Here is an 18391-nt window from a genome sequence, read left to right as displayed (position 1 = left end):
TGCAGTGATTGAGCCCCCAATCACTTTGGGCTTCTTAAGCCCCCCTCCCCCCACTCCATTTTCTTACGAGATGAGGTTCAGTCGCTAAGAGGTGTGATAAACCGGGTCTCCGTCCTCGGCCCCGTCTGTGGCATCTTGTCCGGCAGGTGCTGCCCAGAAGGTGTGTCGCTTCCCCCAGATCCTCGTTCCCGGGCGGCCAGGGGGCGGAGGGCGGGCGGGACAGGAGTCCCCCCGGGCACCGCGGCCTCACGCGTCCCCATGTCCCCGCAGGAGCAGCGCGCTCACCGAGGTCGTGCAGCTGAGCTTCGAGATCGCCGGCTTCAGCAGCCTGTCGGGCTCCCAGCCCATCGCCTGGCAGCTGGAGTCCCCGCGCACGGGCGCCTCGGGCAGCGCCGTGTCCGAGCTCTTCATCAGCCAGCAGGACCTGGTCGGCATCGTGCCTCTGGCCACGGTAAGCCTCGCGCGCGTGGGTGCGTCCTGGGCCCTGCCCGTCGGCCGGGAGGCTGGCTGCGGCGCATGCGGCTCGCGGATTCGCAGCCCACGATCCATCGCCCCCACCCGGCCGGGGCTCCGCGACCCTGGTCCAGCCGTCCTGGGGCTGCGCTCGCCCTGCAGGGGCTCCCCCGGGGCAGCGAGCAGGTGGAGACCAGGCGGCCCGCGGCGGCCAGGCACGAGGAGGCTGCCGTGCCCAGGCGTGTCACTGGTGGCTAGTTCTGTGTCTCGGGGTTTCTCACCAGAGTTTATCCTTAAAATACGTTTGTGTTGGTTTCAGGGAGGAAGGAAGAGGGAGGGAGAGAGAGAGAGAGAGAGAGAAACATCGATGATGAGAGAGAATCATGGATCGGCTGCCTCCTGCACGCCCCCCACTGGGGATCGAGCCCCAACCCGGGCCTGTGCCCTGACCGGGGTCCAAACCGTGACCTCCTGGTTCCTAGGTCGACGCTCACCCCCTGAGCCCGCTGCCGGGTTCTCGTTTTAAAGATGACGGGGCCGGACTGGAGGGGAGACGGGCAGCAGGTGGATGAGGGAGAAGCCACCTCCTCCCCAGCACGACTCGGGGGCCGCTTGTGCCAGAGCCGAGAGGGACGCCCATGAGCAGCTCGAGGGCCACGGGGTCCCTCTCCTTCCCTCGGTTATTAGGAAGCAAGGACAGAGGCCGTGTTCCCCTTGCAGCCCGGGGTCGGGCGGTCGCGGCCCCCGCAGCCCCTTCCCCCGCTGACGGCTGCGGGCGGCGGGCGGCTCTCCCGTACAATCCATCCGTGAGCGGCCGTGTCCTGGGAGTGGCCTCTCCGACCTCGGTGACCAGACCTGCAGTCACTGAGGAGCCGCCCCGTGCATCCCAGACGCGGGCTGTGTCCGCTGAGAGGTTCTGGGTAACTAACACCTTGTCTGAGCTGCCGCCGCGCCCAGTGGTGGGAGGAAACATCGGCCTGGAAAGCACAGGGAACCCCCCGGGGCCACCCCACCCCGCCTCGCGCGAGGGTCTGGGACGTAAAGGGAAAGGTGTTGTGTGGGGTTTCGTGTTCAGGAGCCTGTGTGGGTGCCGCCTGCAGGAGAATGAAGCTGGGTCCTTGCTTTCCACGCGGATGCGCGCGGCGAGGTGACGTGAGATTCTCTCCCTGGCCCCGACCGGGGTTTGTCACGGGGTTTAGAGAGGCCGGAACCAGCACGTTCATTTATTCTATTGGAAAGCGACTCTCGGCCTTCCCTGCGGGCTTGACAGAGGGGCCGCCTGCTCCCGGGACCCCATGGGTGCCAGCACAGGGCCCAGTCACCAGAAGCCGCTGCGGCAAAGCTGTGGCCGCTGGGGTGGCAGCCAAAACCGTAAGAGCCGATGGGTTGCAAGCTTGACCCACCCCCACCCCCCAGTCGGGGGCATGCAGGAGGCAGCCGATCCAGGATTCTCTCTCATCAGTGATGTTTCTCTCTCTTTCTCTCTCCCTCTCTGAAATCAATCAAAAAATAATCCTATATAACAAAAGCGTAATATGCTAAGTGTCTCTGACTGGTCGACCGTTTGGTCAACCGCTTGACCAGTCGCTATGACGTGCACTGACCACCAGGGGGCAGACACTCAGTCCGGTAGGTTAGCTTGCTGCTGGGGTCCAGCCGATGGGGACTGGGCGAGTGGGCTGGACACGCCCTGGAGCCCCCCTGCAGTCCCTCCCTGGCTGGCCGGCCCCAATCGGCCCCTATTGGGACTGGGCGAGATGGCCCGATCGGCCCCAATCACCAGCCAGGCCAAGGGACCCCACCCGTGCTGAATTCGTGCACCGGGCCTCTAGGATATACATAAATATTTAACTCTGTAAGGCTGGCCGGAGCAGAGGAAACGAAAAGGTTTGCATTTACCCGAGAGGTCAGCAGGGGGCAGCAGGGAGCCTGGTTCGGGGAGCACTGTCTGGGGTCGTCCTTTGATGCTGGCCTCGCACCCGACTCCCCAGCCGGGGCTCCTTAACCTGAGGGAGGAGGTGAGGACCACCGGCCGGCCGGGGGGCCGGGCTCCCCGGGGTGGGGAGAGGTGCCGCCTGGCCGGCCTGGGCGTCCAGCCATCTCATTATGCAGACACGGGATTGGCTGGTCCAGACTAGAGGCCATTTTGTATTTTTTAAATCCCAGTTTTACAAGGAAAAGTGACACGGGGACCAGCAGAGTCCCCCTAATTGCGTGTATGTCAATAATTAATGGGAACGTCGCGGCATAAATCACTCTGGTGCCTGCTCCGCCGCTGCCTCCAATGACCCTTGTCATTTTCTTCAGATTTCTCTTCTTCTTCTTCTTCTTCTTCTTTTCCTGTTGGGGATGAGCCAACGTGCCTGCCTTCTTACCGTCCTCTGATTTGGTTCCTTTTTAAATTCTCTCAGCGTCAGGATGGAATTCGATGTCTGAGCAGTGTCTCCGTGGCTTCGAGCCAGGACACACCACAGGCATTTACTTAAATCCGAAATGTTAGCAGAATTAAAATGCTCAACGTCGCGCGTCGTTGGGAAATGCCAGGTTAAAGGGCATGGAGCCCGGCCGGCAGGGCTCGGGGGCTGAGCGCCGACCTAGGAACCGGGAGGTCAGGGTTCGATGGCCGGTCAGGGCACAGGCCCCGGTTGCGGGCTCGATCCCCAGTGTGGGGCGTGCAGGAGGCGGCCGAGCCATGGTTCCCTCTCACATGGATGTTTCTCTCTCCCCCGCCTTCTCCCTGCCTCTCTCTCTAAAATCAATGGGGAGCGATGTCCCCAGGGGAGGATTGAAGGGAAAATGTCCGATCCAGCCACGCACGGTGCTGCAGGAGGCTGGCGTTCGAGAGGACCTGCAGGAGGGACCCTCTTATGACATTTCTTCGAAGGCAAAACTGTGCAGACGGAGGTCAGTGGCCGACGGCCTGGACCCCGGGCAGGAGCAGAGACGGACTGCGGTGTCGCGAGGGAGCCAGTCCGTTAAGATGGTTAAATTGTGCAATGTGTCTGTTTTACCTGGAACGCGCCCTGGACCAGCGGGCAGGGGGCCAGGGGCCGGGCCGTGACTGGTGCGGGTTCAAAACAATCAGTCATAGTTCTCCCTGCGCGGGGAGGTGGCGCGGTGCCCATCTCTGCCACGAGGGGGCAGTGTCCTCCATCCCTTGGGCCAGCGGTTCTCAACCTTCCTAATGCCGTGACCCTTTCATGCATTATTTCATACATTATGTGGTGGTGACCCCCAACCATAAAGTTAGTTTCGTGGCTACTTCATAACTGTAATGTTGCTGCTGTTATGAATCGTCATGTAAATATCTGACATGCGGGATGTATTTTCGTTGTGACACATTGAACATAATGAAAGCGCAGTGATTAATCACAAAAACAATCTGTAATTATAGATGTGTTTTCCGATGGTCTTAGGCGACCCCTGTGAAAGGGTCGTTCGACCCCCAAAGGGGTCGCCACCCACAGGTTGAGAACCGCTGCTTTAGGCGGTAGACAGTCCGTTTTCCATCTATAATTTTGCCCACGGAGGGTTCGTGGGGGGCTCGGGGTAGATTCGGGCCGTGCTGAAGGGAGAGTGCGCCCTCTGTGCCAACAAGCAGAGTGGAATTCATCGGGGGCCGGGATGTGGGGACTCACTGGCCTGCGTTCCTCAGCATCTCCCTGACCGATTCCCCGGTGCCCGGTGGCCTGCGCTGCCCCGGCCTCATCCCAGCACCTGCCCCACTCCCCAGCCTGGCCATCAGATACCCCGAGATCCCGGTGGCCACTCCCCTCTTTGCCTGCGTTACCCAGAGTTCATTCCTGGGCCCACAACCCCCAACGCCACTGGATGAAAGCTGGGCAAGGACCGAGAAATTCCACCTCCAGCACGCCCTCTCCCTTCCTCTCGGAAACCAATAAAAATCAGCATACTTGAAAACAGCGGTTCTCAACCTGTGGGTCGCGACCCCTTTGGGGGTCAAACGACCCTTTCACAGGGGTCGCCTAAGACCATCGGAAAACACATCTATAATTACATATTGATTTTATGGTTAATCACGATGCTTTAATGATGTTCAATTGGTAACAATGACATGGGGGGTCACCACAACATGAGGGGCTGTGTTAAAGGGTCGCGGCGTTAGGGAGGTTGAGAACCGCTGCCCTAAAAGGATGGTAATGCGACAAGGACACACTGTTTCATGGGCTCGCAGCTGTGACCCTGCCTCTGCCCGCCTCGTACGTCTCGGCCGAGTCCATTCTCCACGAGGTTGCAAAATAAATAAGATAAAATAAAGGACGTTTCTCTGGGACCCGCTGCCCCTGATTCGTGTCCCTCCCAGCGGAGGCTCCTGGGTAATAGCTCGGCCGTGCGGAGGCGCGCCTCGTACCGGGAATTGCTTTCTTGTCTTAAACGAGCGCCTCGCAATAGCATCTCCATCTTGCATTAGCAGCAAATTGACGGGTAAGTGAGCTGGGCTCCCGGCCCCGATGGCACTGAGAGCGAATTGGAAGTAAATGAGGTGGGAGCCGCGTCCCCCTGCCGTGCGGAATGGAGGGCCCGGGCCGGGAGCCCGCAGAGCTGTTCGCGCGCGTCCTCGGGGAGGGGGCGTGGGCCCGGCCGCCGCTCGCAGGATTGGTCTGCTAAGGGGCTGACGGTGGCGAGGCCCCAGCTCTGGGCGGGAACTGCCCCCAGGGAAGAGGGGTGAGGCTGGCTGGTCACTTCCTGCGAGAAGGCGCGAGCAGAGTCCTGTGGGGTGAGCACCCACGTGCCTGGACCCCCAAGGTCACCTTGGCAAGACCCGCGACCTTGGGGGTCTGACCCCCACGGAGACCCACGGAGACCCACGGAAGAGCCGCATGGAAAGGAATTGCTACACGTGAAAGCTGTGTCGTCGTATGAACCAATGTCATCCCCCTGTGTTTAATTTTTAAAAGTAATCCCGGCTGGTGAGGGTCAGGAGTTGAGCGTCGACCTGTGAACCAGGAGGTCAGGGTTCGATTCCCGGTCAGGGCACAGGCCCGGGCTGTGGGCTCCATCCCCAGTGGGGGGCCTGCAGGAGGCAGCCGAGCCATGATTCCCTCTCATCATGGATGCTTCTCTCTCTCTCCCACTCCCTTCCTCTCTGGAATCATTGAAAATATATATTTAAAAATAAAATAAAAAAGAAGAGGGACGTTTGGACACAGACACACACGGGGAAGAAAAGGCTGTGAGCCAAGCGAGGCAGAGCTGGAGCCGTGTCTCTGCGAGGGGGGTGGCGGGGGCACCCCCTCACCCTGCCCCCCAAGTTTAGAAGCGGCCAGGGAAGCTGTTCCCCTGCGGGTTTCGGGGGGACTCAGCCCTCCGACACCCTGATTTCCGACTCCAGCCCCAGCACGGAGCGGGGATCAATCTCCGGGTGCTGAGCCGCCCGTTTGCGGACTTTTATGGCAGCCGCAGTCGGAAACGAAGAGGCGAACGCATCCGTTACTGTAATGACGGTTATGATTATCGGGAGCCTGAGCGATGCCGCCTGACGCCTGGCGAGGCCGTGGGCCGCAGTGATTGGTTCCGGGCGGGCGGGCGGCTGCCGGGACGCGGGGCGGGCGGCTCCTCGCATGTCCGATCCGGGTGCTGAGCGCTCGCTGCTTCCAGGGGGTCCTCCTCGGCGCCCTGCTCGCCCTGCGGAGGTTTCTGGGAGGAACTGCAGAGAGACAGACGGCAGGGGAGCCTGGCGGTGTGGCTCAGTGGATAGAGCCTCGGCCTGCGGACCGAAGGGTCCTGGGTTCGATTCCAGTCAAGGGCACAGGCCTGGGTTGCAGACTTGATCCCCAGTAGGGGGCGTGCAGGAGGCAGCCGACCCATGATTCTCTCTCATCATGGATGTTCCTATCTCTCTCTCCCTCTCCCTTCCTCTCTGAAACCAATAAAAGAATATTTTTAAAAATATATATTTTATTGGTTTTTCACTCCTGGGACACGGCCCGGTCCCCGTGGCCGGCGGGCCTGGTCCGACATCTCTGCGGTCCCTTCGCCGGCCTCGGGGTCTCTCGCCCCGGAAGCAGCCCGCGCTCTTTATTTAGTTAAAACTGCCATCTGTGCAGCCACAGAAGACGGTGCCGCCAATTTGCATGTATGAGGGAGAATCGAATAACACGGCGTGTTTCCTCGGAGCCTCAGGCTCCGGCAAATTGGAGATGACAGTGATGTAAAGGCCTGACTTCCTATTGATTCTTCTCAGCAAAGCAGAGCCGTCCCCGGTGTACGTGGGAGGGAGGGAGGGAGGGAGGCGGCAGCCAGACAGAGAGAAGCCATTTAGTCACACAGCCAGCGAGCCTGAGTCCCAGCCGGCCTGGGGCGCGTCCCGGAGGCTCTGAGCTGGTTCCTGGGTGTGTCCTGGGCTCCGAGGGCCGCCGGGAGCAGGGCCGGGCGGCCTCCTGCAGCGCCTCCTGCAGGTAAAGACAGGTGGTGTCCGCTCCCTGCCTGCCCTGCACCCGGGTTCCTCCAGGTCCGGCTGAGGCTAGGTCCGTTCCCAAAGACAGTGCATGTTATGCATTTAAATTGTGTGCTGGGCCCGGCCAGTGTGGCTCAGGGGTTGAGCATCGACCTATGAACCAGGAGGTCAGGGTTCATTCCCGGTCAGGGCACAGGCCCGGGTTGTGGGCTCCGTCCCAGTGGGGGGCGTGCAGGAGGCAGCCGATCCATGGTTCTCTCTCATCATGGATGTTTCCCTCCCCCTCTCCCTCTCCCTCTCCGAGAGAGAGAGAGAGAGAGAGAGAGAGAGAGAGAGAGAGAGAGAGAGAGAGGAGCCGGCGCTGGGAAGCTCACCCTCATTAACCCAGGCGGGAACCTGGGCGTTAATGGAGCCATTAGCCGAAGGTGGGACGGGAGGAGGGGGCGGAAGCCCAGCTCTGAGCTCATTACGGTAATGAACCTGGGAGCGGACTTGGACCTGGAGACCCCGGGAGCATCCGCAGCATCTGGAGCAGCCCCGTGCGCCGCCCACGGTAGCCTGGCCCCGGAGTCCCGCGGGCCCGGGAGGAGCCAGGCGGAGGCGAGGTCACTGCCGGCCACGGCCCCAGCGTCGGACAGAGGGAGGCCGGGACTCCCCCCGGGACCCAGGGCCCCCGCCGCCAAGCGCGTGTCATTAAAACGTCGCTGCTGGGCCAGTTGCTTCCCCGAGAAAGACCTGAGCAGACCTCTCCGCCCGCGTCTCCTCCCTCCCAGGCCAGCAGTGTTTCGGGGGGGGAGGAGGGGGGACCTGGGGAGACGTCAGCCCAAAGGGAAAGGGGCCCAGGGTGCCCCCTGTTCACCGCCTCCGCCCGAGAGAGGAGGGTCGTGCCCGCACTCCCAAGAGAGGTGTGCGCCCTCGGCCGTGTGGCTCAGCGGATAGAGCGTCGGCCTGCGGACCGCAGGGCCCCGGGTTCGATTCCCGTCCAGGGCAGGCACCTCGGTTGCAGGCTCCTCCTCGGCCCGGGCCCTGGTCGGGCGTGTGCAGGAGGCAACCCATCGATGTGTCTCTCTCACATCTCACATGTGTTTCTCTGTCTCTCTCTCTTCTACTCGCTCTAAAAATCAATGGGAAATGTCCTCGGGGGAGGATTAAAAAAATAAATAAAAATGTATTTTTAAAAATACTCTCCAGGTCCCTCCAGGCTCTCAGAGGGTAAGACCGCCTTCTGTCTCACTCTGTGTAGCCTTCCCCGGTGTAGATGCGCCACCGCGTTCTACCCCCCTCCTGCTGGCACCGGGCGGCTCCGGGTCTGGGCGACTGGACACAGCCCTGCTGCTGCTGTTGCGAGCGAGGAGGGTGGCCGCCGGTGCTGCGCGCTGTCGACGCTCTCGGGCCGCCGTCCCCACGGGGGGCGCTCTGCCCACGTGCCCGCGGTGGGGGCCGGGGTGTCGAGTCCACAGAGCCGGGCAGGCCCCCCACAGCGGCCGGCGCAGCCGCCCTGACCCTGGTGTGTCCGGTTCCCCCGCAGGACTCGGAGCTGCTCAACACCGCCATCCTCACCGGGCGGACGGTCGCCCTGCCCCTCCGGGTGGTGTCGGTGGAGGAGAGCGGCGCCGTGGCCGACATCTCGGAGTCCGTGGAGTGCACGTCGGCCGACGAGGACGTCCTCAAGGTGAGGGGTCTTGGTGGTGGTTGTTAATCCTCAGCCGGGGGTGTGTTCCCGTTGCCTGTTAGAGAGAGTGGGAAGGAGGGAGGGAGAGAGAAACACTGATGAGAGAGGGAGAGAGAGACATTGATGTGAGAGAGACACATCCATCGGTTGGGTTGGAACCTGCAACGCAGGTATATCAGGAATCGAACCCGGGACCCTCAGGTGCGCGGGCCGACGCTCTGACCACTGAGCACACAGGCCGGGGCTCGAGTGTGTGCTGAGACGTGGAGCACACCTCCCTTTGCCGCCCGGGCCGGTGCCCTGTGACCACGGGTGGCGAGGGGCGGCTGTGCTAGACGGCACAGGTCTGACGCTGAGCTGGACTTTGCCACCTGGGCACCCTGGACCTTCTGCCCCAGGTGTTCCTGCGGGGAGTGTGGGGGGGGGCTGTGCCCTGTGGGGTGTCTGGAGGCTTCCTGCCTTCTCCCCGATAGAGGCCCACAGGGCACCCACTGTGTCCGGACAGGAACTACAGGCCCCGGCGGGAAACATCGCCCCCGTGGAGCCCCGGCCTGTGGCCGGCTGTCCGGCCCCCGTCACCGCGGGAAGCCCCCCGTGTGTGCGTTTACCTGTGCCCACACTCGTGCTCAGGCGGCCCTGCGCGTCCCGGGGGCAGTGTGAGGACAGGCCCTGCCCGGGGCGCCTTCTCTCCTCCAGCCACCGGCTGCGGTTGCCTTGACAACACGCTGCCCCCGGGATGCAGAGAGCGTTTCTGGCCACTTAATTCTCCGTCGCGGGCCCTGCAGGTTGCTCACCAGTTGTTATCAGGACGAAATCAGCTGCCTGCAGTCTCACCGGCGTGTGTGTGTGTGTGTGTGTGTGTGTGTGTGTGTGTGGCGGGGGGGGTCCCCAGCAGCCCCTGCAGCCTGCGCCCCAGACAGAGCTCAGCCCGGCCCCTGGCCCCGGACCAGGCGGGGTTGACACTTCGCACACTGTGGGCTGGGACACCTGGCAAAACGAACACCGAAGAAGAAGGTGGCAAAATTCACCAGTAGCTGCGGCCGGGGGCTCAGAGGGGCGGGGGGATGTGGGAAGCCTGGGGGGTGGGGGGTGGGGGATCTTGGGGGCTGGATGGCTGCCAATCACTCTGGACCCCCACCCCCACCCCTCCGGTCTGGTCTCTGAACCAGCAGGACACCAGGGGGCAGAGAACTCGGATGCGTTCAGGCTTCAGGCTGGTAACGAAATCGAAGGCCAGGGCTTTTCAACGCCGGTAACTAATCTGCTATTTTAAAATCACCGCCCAGGGCCCCTGGTTTCCCGGGTCCGAGTCCGTCCTTCGCTCTTCGGTGCACGTTTCGGGAGCACCTACTGCGTGCTGGTCCAGTCACTAGGGATCCAACACGGAACCAAACAGCCCCAGCCCTCGGTGAGGTTCAGCGACAGAGGAGACATAGGACCCCAAACAGACGGTTGGACGGGCAGCGAGTGAGGCGGCCGAGAGGAAAGGGGGCCGTAGAGCCGGGAGCGGGCAGGGAGGCTGGGAGAGCCGCAGTTTTAGTGGAAGCGTCAGAGACCGTCTCTCTGAGGTGTTTACAGGCGAGCAAACTCCAGAAAGGCCTGAGGGTGAGAGGACGGGGAGACCCATCGCAGGCGTGAAACGAGGCAGCCCTACTGTGTGCGAGCCCCCGGGGGGGTGGTTCTCAGAGCAGGGACACTGCTCAGGTCCGAGGCCAGGGAATCTCCCGTTTCTGTCTCGGAACTTCATTTCCCTCCCCAGCCCCCTCTCCTAAGTGGCAAGAAAATAACCTGTAGCCGGAGTTTGACTTCGGAACAGTTTTCTTTTTAAGATGATGTTTTTATTGATTTCAGAGAAGAAGGGAGGGGGAGAGAGACAGAAACATCGATGATGAGAGTCATTGATCGGCTGTCTCCTGCCCGCCCCCTACTGGTGGGGATGGAGCCTGCAACCCGGGCCTGTGCCCCGACTGGGAATCCAACCGTGACCTCCTGGTTCCTAGGTCGACGCTCAAGCCCTGAGCCGCACCACAAATTCCTTTGCTGGGGTCCTGCCCCCCAAGGTGGTGGTGGGAGGAGGGGCTGCGGGAGGCGATGAGGCCATGAGGTGGAGCCCTCATAAGAGGGACCTTGGCCCGGCCGGCGTGGCTAAGTGGTTGAACGTCAACCTAGGAACCAGGAGGTCAGGGTTCGACCCCCCCCCCCCCCCACGCCGCCACCCGCCCCGGTCGGGGCACAGGCCCGGGTTGCAGGCTCGATCCCCAGTGGGGGCCGTGCAGGAGGCAGCTGATCCATGATGCTCTCTCAGCGTTGATGTTTCTCTCTCTCTCTCCCTCTCCCTTCCTCTCTGAAATCAATAAAAATATTTTTTTAGCCGAAACCGGTTTGGCTCAGTGGATAGAGCGTCGGCCTGCGGACTGGAGGGTCCCAGGTTTGATTCCGGTCGAGGGCATGTACCTGGGTTGCGGGCACATCCCCGGTGGGGGATGTGCAGGAGGCAGCTGATCGGTGTTTCTCTCTCATCGATGTTTCTAACTCTCTATCTCTCTCCCTTCCTCTCTGTAAAACATCAATAAAAATATATATATATATTTTTAAAAATAAATACACCAGTGGGTCTGGGCTCCTGGGTGCAGAGGAGCCAGCCCCTTGCGGGAACGTGGTTTCCGCCTCGGCCGCTCGGCTGTGATGAGGGCAGCGAGGTCCCCAGGCCTTCACGGCCCCTTCGGAAGAGCAGGGACAAGCCCCCCCTTCCCGCCCCCCTTCACCCCCTCCCCGCACTGCAGCGCCACACCCTCCGCATAATCACTTCTATATTCTGGAGCCTCCGCTCCCCTCCCACCCGAGCTCAGGAAGGTAATAAACGAGGGAGTCAATGGCCCGTAAATTGCAACATTGATTAAAGAAATGATTGCGGACATAACTCTCGCCGGAGATTCAGGACGGTCTCCACGCTAATGAGGAGCCGGGGACGGCGGCTGAAATTGGTTTCCGCCCTGAATCGGTGTGTAAACATTTTCAGGCCAGTGCTGGACCGTGAGCAGATCGATGGGTGTGCGCCCGCCCACCAGCTCCCGGCCCCTGTCCCCGGCAGACGGGGTGGGGGTGGGGGGTCCTGAGCCCAGCCCTCCCAGCTGCCCCTGCAAACGCCAGTGCGAGGAGTGAAGGTGGAATTGGGCCCAGCGTGGCCGTCATGTTCCTGGGAGCCGGGAGAGAGAGGGTGATGGGGGGGGGGGGCTCATTGCTCAGCACTGGACGGGGGTGCTCGGGCAGCAGGTTGGACGGGAGGCAGATCAGCGCCGGCAGGTACAGCTCAGGGTGGGAACGCGCCCTGTGGAGGCGCCGGGAATGACTTCATTAACTCGGAAACGTTTCCACGAAACTGCAGGACATGCATTTCCATCGCAAGGACTCGCGTTGCCTGTGTCCTCCCAGGAGGCAGTGGCCCCGAAAAGGTTAGCGGGCGGCAGAGGTGCTGTCAGCAGTTTCCAAGTTAACGTCCTGTGTTTCCACGGCTCTCGGCTCCCTCTTGCCTTCGGCTCTCACCACAGGTCCCCGCACCCCAAGGTTCTTGTTTGTTTGTCTGGAAGTGGGTGTGCCCATGAGGGAAGGACCTGTTCATCCACCGATCCAGCTGTCCATCACCCATCCATCGTCCATCCATCATCCATCCGTCATTCACCCATCCATCACTCAGCCATCCATCCATCTATCCATCAAACTATCTACCCATCCATCTTCCATCCATCACCCATACATTATCCATCTATCACCCACCCATCTATCCATCCATCTATCCACCTATCCATCAAACTATCTATCCATCCATCCATCATTCATCCATCCATCCATCCTTCACCCATCCATCCATCCATCCATCCATCCGTCATTCACCCATCCATCACTCCGCCATCCATCCATCTATCCATCAAATTGTCTATCTACCCATCCATCATCCATCCATCATCCATCTGTTATCCATCCATTATCCATCCATCACTCAGCCATCCATCCATCTATCCATCAAAATGTCCATCTATCTATGTATCCATCCATCCACCATCCACTCATCCATCCATGCATTGTCCATCATTATCCACCCATCCATCCATCTATCCACCCATATCTATCTATCTATCTATCTATCTATCTATCTATCTATCTATCTATCTATTCACCTATCCACCCATCTCTCTCTATCTATATATCCATCTATCTATCCACCCATCTCTATCTATCTATCTATCTATCTATCTATCTATCTATCTATTCACCTATCCACCCATCTCTCTCTATCTATATATCCATCTATCTAGCCACCCATTTCTACCTGTCCGTCCATCCATCCCTTGAGTATCCACTTTACTGGGCTCCCCCTGAGCAGCTGGTGTGAGGAGCCAAGAGATCAAAGATGAGCCGAGGTCCTTCTTGCCTCCAAGGGCTTCTCAGTTTGGCCGCTGATGTGGGCACGTGTGGACGGCGTCAGTCCCGTCCCATAAACTCGGCTCCGCAGACGGTCACGGTGTTTCTCTCTAACCCAGCCTGCTTCTCCTTCCACTTCTCGGTCTTCTCAGATGGAAGAACCTAACCCCGGTCTGACTTCCAGGAGGCGCAACTATCACCAAAATGGGGGAGGGGCTTCTGGTTTCCAGTCTTCTGCTTGCTGGTCGTGGGGGCGCCCATGATCAGAGTCCCCCTGGGGACCGCTGATGGGGTCCTACCCTGTCCACGTTGCCCCTTCCAGCTGCTTCCTGCATCTTTCCAGGGACTCTCCCTCTTTCTCTGTCCCCCTCACTCTGCCCCCCGGGCGCCCTCCAGGGTCACCCCCCCCCCGCCTCCTAGCCCCCGGGCCTGGCCTGGGGGGAACCTGACCTGAGCCTGTGCACCTCCTGAGCCACGGGGTGACCCGGGGATGGTCTCTGGCCCGTGAACCCCTCTCCCCGCCCCTCTCCGTCTTTGCAGGTGTCCGACCGCTGCGACTACGTCTTCGTCAACGGGAAGGAGATGAAGGGCAAGGTGGACGCAGTGGTGACCTTCACCTACCAGCACCTGAGCGCCCCCCTGCACGTCACCGTATGGGCGCCCCAGCTGCCGCTGCAGATCGAGGTCTCGGACACAGAGCTGAGCCAGATCAAGGGCTGGCGGGTGCCCATCGCGGCCAGTAAGAGGTGAGCCCCGCCGGGGGGGGGGGGGGGGCGGGGGATACACCAGAGCATGACCACGGCTTTGTTTATCCCTCATCGCATGAAAGCAGCCGGCGCAGGGCCTGCGCATAGTAGGTGCTGCTGTTGTCATGGCGATGACCTGTCTTCCGGCCTAACCTCAGCCCTTTGAGGAGACCAAGGCCAGAGGACTCAGCCAGCAGGAGGGCCACCCGGCGGCAGGGTCAGCGTCAGACCCGGGCCGCTGCGCCCTTCCCTCGGGCCTGGGGTGGGCCGGCCCCTGAGCGAGCCGCCCTGGAAAGGACGAGAGGGAAGCTGTACGTCTTTCCAGCCCGTCGGCCCCCAGGGAACTGGAGTTTGGGGTTTATTTTCTCCTCCTTCTGCGGTTCGGGAATATCTAGGAGCTTGACAAGCTCCGTGACTATCAAATTATTGTATAAAATTTAATTGCATTTATTTTTAGTTTTTAATTGATTTCAGAGAGGAAGGGAGAGGGAGAGAGAGAGAGAAACATCGACGACGAGAGAGAATCACGGATCGGCTGCCTCCTGCAGGCCAGGAATGGAGACGCCCCTGGCGGGTCCCGTGTGGCCGGTAAGAGGTGACATGTGGTCTGTGTCTTTCTCATGACTGAGCTATGTCGGCGACGGCAGAGGCTGAGGGACCATTAGGGCTCATGTTGTTATTTGTCCATAAGTGTCTTTGAGGGGGAGCTGCCTGAGGCCCTGGGCCCCATGGAGGAGCCCCCTGGAGGCGGAGCGCCCCTCCCTCATCCCCAGGGCCTCTGTGAGCCCCTCCCCTGGCCTGAGCGCCCCCTCCTGCCCACAGGCCCGAGCGCGCCAGCGAGGACCAGGACCAGGACGAGGACGAGGACGCCAGGCGGGGCCGGGGCTGCGCCCTGCAGTACCAGCGCGCCACCGTGCGCGTGCTCACCCGCTTCCTGGCCGAGGGCGCCGGGCCCTGGGCACAGCCCCGCCTCCTGCTCGGGCCTGACTGGCAGGTGGACATCACCCACCTGGTGGCCGACGTCATGAAGCTGGAGGCGCCGCGCGTGGCCGCCCTGCTGGACGGCAGGGTCCTGGTCGGGCGGGAGGTCGGGATGACCACCATCCAGGTAGGAGGCTGCCCGGCCCTGAGCGTGGTGGGCGCTGCGGGATGGGAGGGGGGTGTGACTGTCGGACTCTGGTGTGGGTGGTGAGCTCGGATCCGTGGCCTCTCCTGTCTCTGCCTCTCCGGCCGTCTGGGATGGAGGAACAGGGCACGGGACGGTGTGATGACGGATCTGTCTCGTGTCCCGCCCCCCACCCCCCGCAGGTGCTGTCCCCTCTGTCCGACTCCATCCTGGCCGAGAAGACGGTGACGGTGTTAGAGGACAGAGTGTCGCTGACAGACCTGGCCGTCCAGCTGGTGGCCGGGCTGTCGCTCACCCTCCACCCCAGCACGGAGAACGGCAGGGTGGTCACGGCTGTGGCCGAGGCGGACGAGCTGCTGCGGGCCCCCAAGCAGGTGGGAGCCCAGCGCCGGGGTGGAGGGGGGCAGGCGGCGCCCGGGCCTGGTTCTGCGGGAGGGGAAGTGGGGGTGGGGGGAGTCTCGGAACCCCCTTCTAGAATGCAGGCCGAGGCACTGCAGACAGGGGCACCCGGCTCACCCACAGGGACTTGGGGGGACCTGAGCCACACTGTCCCCACCTCCCTGATCAATTTATTTTATTAATTTTAAATACATTTCTATTGATTTCAGAGAGGAAGGGAGAGGGAGAGAGAAAGAGAAACATTGATGATGAGAGAGAATCATGGCTCGGCTGCCTCCTGCACGCCCCCTACTGGTTGGGATCGGGCCTGCAACCCGGGCCTGTGCCCTGAGGGGGAATCGAACCCTGACCTCCTGGTTCCTACGTCCATGCTCACCCACTGAGCCACCGTGGGGCTCTCTGGGTTCTGTTCTAGGGTCTTTGCAGGATGATTGGAAGAGCAGCTGTTTAGTGAGTAAAGGCCATCGCTGGTCATCTCTTATGGGCAAGGCCCCTCGGTCAAGCCCTTCGAGGTCGTTAAAAAGAGGGGCAGGAGTTTCTCTTGAGCCTGAAGCTAAAATTGCCTTAAGCTCCCCCGGCCGGCGAGGCTCAGGGGCTGAGCATCCACCTAGGAGCCAGGAGGTCAGGGTTCGATTCCTGGTCAGGGCACAGGCCCAGGTTGCGGGCTCCATCCCCATTGAGGGGCGTGCGGGGGGCAGCCGATCAGTGATTCTCTCTCATCATTGATGCTCCCGTCTCACTCCCCCTCTCCCTTCCTCTGTGAAATCAATTTAAAAAAAAATTTTTTTTTTAAAGTTGCCTTTAGCTCAGTGGTTCTCAACCTTCTGGCCCTTTCAATACAGTTTCATGTTGTGACCTAACCATGACATTATTTTCGTTGCTACTTCATCACTGTCATGTTGCTACTGTGATGAATCGTCATGTAAGTATCTGATATGCAGGATGGTCTTAGGTGACCCCTGTGAAAGGGTCGTTCGCCCGCCAAAGGGGTCGCGACCCACAGGTTGAGAACCGCTGCTTTAGCTCAAAACAATCTGCACCCCACGGAGGCACATCTTGGGGTGACTCTGGGCCCCCCCGCACTTGCTTTAGTGCCTGGTCTGGAACTGGAGGGGCGGCAAGCGGGGGGTGGGGGGTCCTGAGAGCAGAGGCGCACCCCTTCCCCTAACCGGCTGCCCCCCACTCCCCCCGACAGGAAGCCGTGGTCAGCGTGTGGCTGCGGTTCAGCGACGGCTCGATGGCGCCCCTGGACATCTACGACGGCCGGGACTTCACCCTGAGCGCCTCCTCCCTGGACGCGGCCGTGGTGTCCACGCCCCCGGCCCGCACCCCGGGGTGGCCCGTGGTGGCGGCCGAAGGGGAGGGCCAGGGCCCGCTGGTGCGCGTGGACCTCAGCATTGCCGAGACCTGCCAGAAGTCCAAGCGCCGGAGCGTCCTGGCCGGTGGCACGGGCAGCATCAGGGTCAAGTTCGGCCCGAAGGACGCGGACTTGGGCCCCGGCCGGGGCGGCGCGGAGGCGGCGGCGGCGGAGGAGGACGAGGAGGACGAGGAGGGCGAGATCCGGAACCAGGCCAGTGACCAGCGGCCCAAGGGCGCGGAGGCTGAGCGCGCGGGCCCGGACGCGCCCCGGGAGCGAGAGGAGGGGACCCCGCGCCAGGGCGGCCCCACGGCCAGGCCGCTGCTGGACAACAAGGCGGCCAGGAGCAGCCGGCTGGACGCCGCCCGGCCGCCCGCCGACGGGCGGGTGCAGAACATCCCGCTGGACCTGAGCCACTTCCCGGCGCCGGCGGGGGCCGGGGCGGGGCGGGCGGGCGGCGGCCTGGTGTCCGGGATGGGGATGCCCGGGGCGCCCGGGGCGCGCGGCCTCTCCGACCTGCAGATCGGCATGTTCGCGCTGCTGGGCGTCTTCTGCTTGGCCATCCTGGTCTTCCTGGTGAACTGCTCCGCCTTCGCCCTCCGGTTCCGGCGCAAGCAGCTGCCCCCCGAGGGCCCGGCCGCCCCCGGGGCGACCCACTCGCACGACTGGGTGTGGCTGGGCCACGAGACGGAGCTGCTGGACGGCGCGGGCCAGGGGTCCCCGCCACCCCCGTCCCCGCCGCCGCCGCCCGAGGAGCGCACGACCGTCCTGGACCGCGGGCCCGTGGGCGGCGAGGACAGCAGCCGCCTCCGGCTCCACGGGGGCGGGTCCCCGAAGCCGGCACAGGGCCAGGCGCCGCGCCCCGCGGCCGATCCGGGGGGCTGGCCGGGCCGGGACCCCCGGCGGGAGCCCCCGCCCTCGCCCGGCTCCCGGAGGCGGAAGGTGCAGTTCGCTGCCATCTCCCCCGAAGGCGGCGGCGGCCCCACCGCCAACTCCGTCCCCAGCGGCCGGGACGAGGACCTCACGTGGGTGTGCCCGGACCTGGGCGGGGGCGCCCCCCACGAGCTGAGAAACTATCTGGAGAAATTCAAGGACGGGGTGTAGGACCCTCCAGCCAAAGGGCCCGCGCCCGGCCCTCCCCTCGTTTCTGTTTCCGGAGGCGACCTGGGCGCTGGGGTGGCGGCGGGAGTCGCAGGGGCACAGGGGCGCGCGCTATGGCGGGCGTTTGGAAGCCGGGAAGGGACTGCTGTTTTGTCCCCGGGGTTTGTAGCCATGGGGGTGGGGGTGGGGGGCAGAGCCAAAGTCCGCGGGAGGAACTGGGGGGGCGCTGAGCGCCACGCTGACCGTGCACAGGGCCCAGTCCGGCGCGTGTGCCATGAGTCCCCGAGGATAACACAGTCACGCTACCAAAAATGATTTGTTTAAAAAAATGCAAAAAGCAAATAAAAAGACGGAAAGAATCATCTGTTGATATTTCTAAGAAAGGAGCGTCATCCACCACTAGGGCCTCGAAGAGGCAGCTCCGTCTTCAATCCTCGCCCCCGGTGGGTGTGGGCGAGGGGTGTCCCCGTGGGCGAGGGGTGTCCTGTGGGGCGAGGGGTGTCCCCGTGGGGCGAGGGGTGTCCCGTGGGGCGAGGGGTGTCCCGTGGGGCGCGAGGACTCGGGTCTGGGTAGCGGTCCCTCAGGTGTGGTCGGAGGAGGATGTCTAAGTCTTGGCTTGCTCATCTCGTCTTGTTTTTTCCTATATCCCGCCCCCGCCCGCCCCCGTCTTTTTTCTTTTCTGTCTTAGATTCCACGTGGC

General features: G+C 62.3%; 1 protein-coding gene across 1 annotated transcript in view; it reads left to right on the top strand.

The window, feature by feature from the left end:
- The window catches only part of TMEM132C (transmembrane protein 132C), a 38143-nt gene extending 20299 nt beyond the window's left edge, over positions 1-17844 (top strand). Inside the window, exons 3-8 of the mRNA XM_036307354.1 lie at positions 271-451; positions 8400-8543; positions 13503-13708; positions 14531-14816; positions 15017-15208; positions 16429-17844. Of these exons, the coding sequence (XP_036163247.1) occupies positions 271-451; positions 8400-8543; positions 13503-13708; positions 14531-14816; positions 15017-15208; positions 16429-17694 (2275 nt within the window). The 3' untranslated portion in view covers positions 17695-17844. The remainder of the gene's footprint in view (positions 1-270; positions 452-8399; positions 8544-13502; positions 13709-14530; positions 14817-15016; positions 15209-16428) is intronic.
- Positions 17845-18391: the final 547 nt, after the last annotated feature.

This window comes from Myotis myotis, unplaced genomic scaffold (assembly GCF_014108235.1).
Source record: "Myotis myotis isolate mMyoMyo1 unplaced genomic scaffold, mMyoMyo1.p scaffold_m19_p_47, whole genome shotgun sequence".
NCBI classification, from domain to species: domain Eukaryota; kingdom Metazoa; phylum Chordata; class Mammalia; order Chiroptera; family Vespertilionidae; genus Myotis; species Myotis myotis.
The sequence above is the reverse complement of the archived record's forward strand: the minus strand, read 5'-3'. Positions and strand labels throughout refer to the sequence as shown.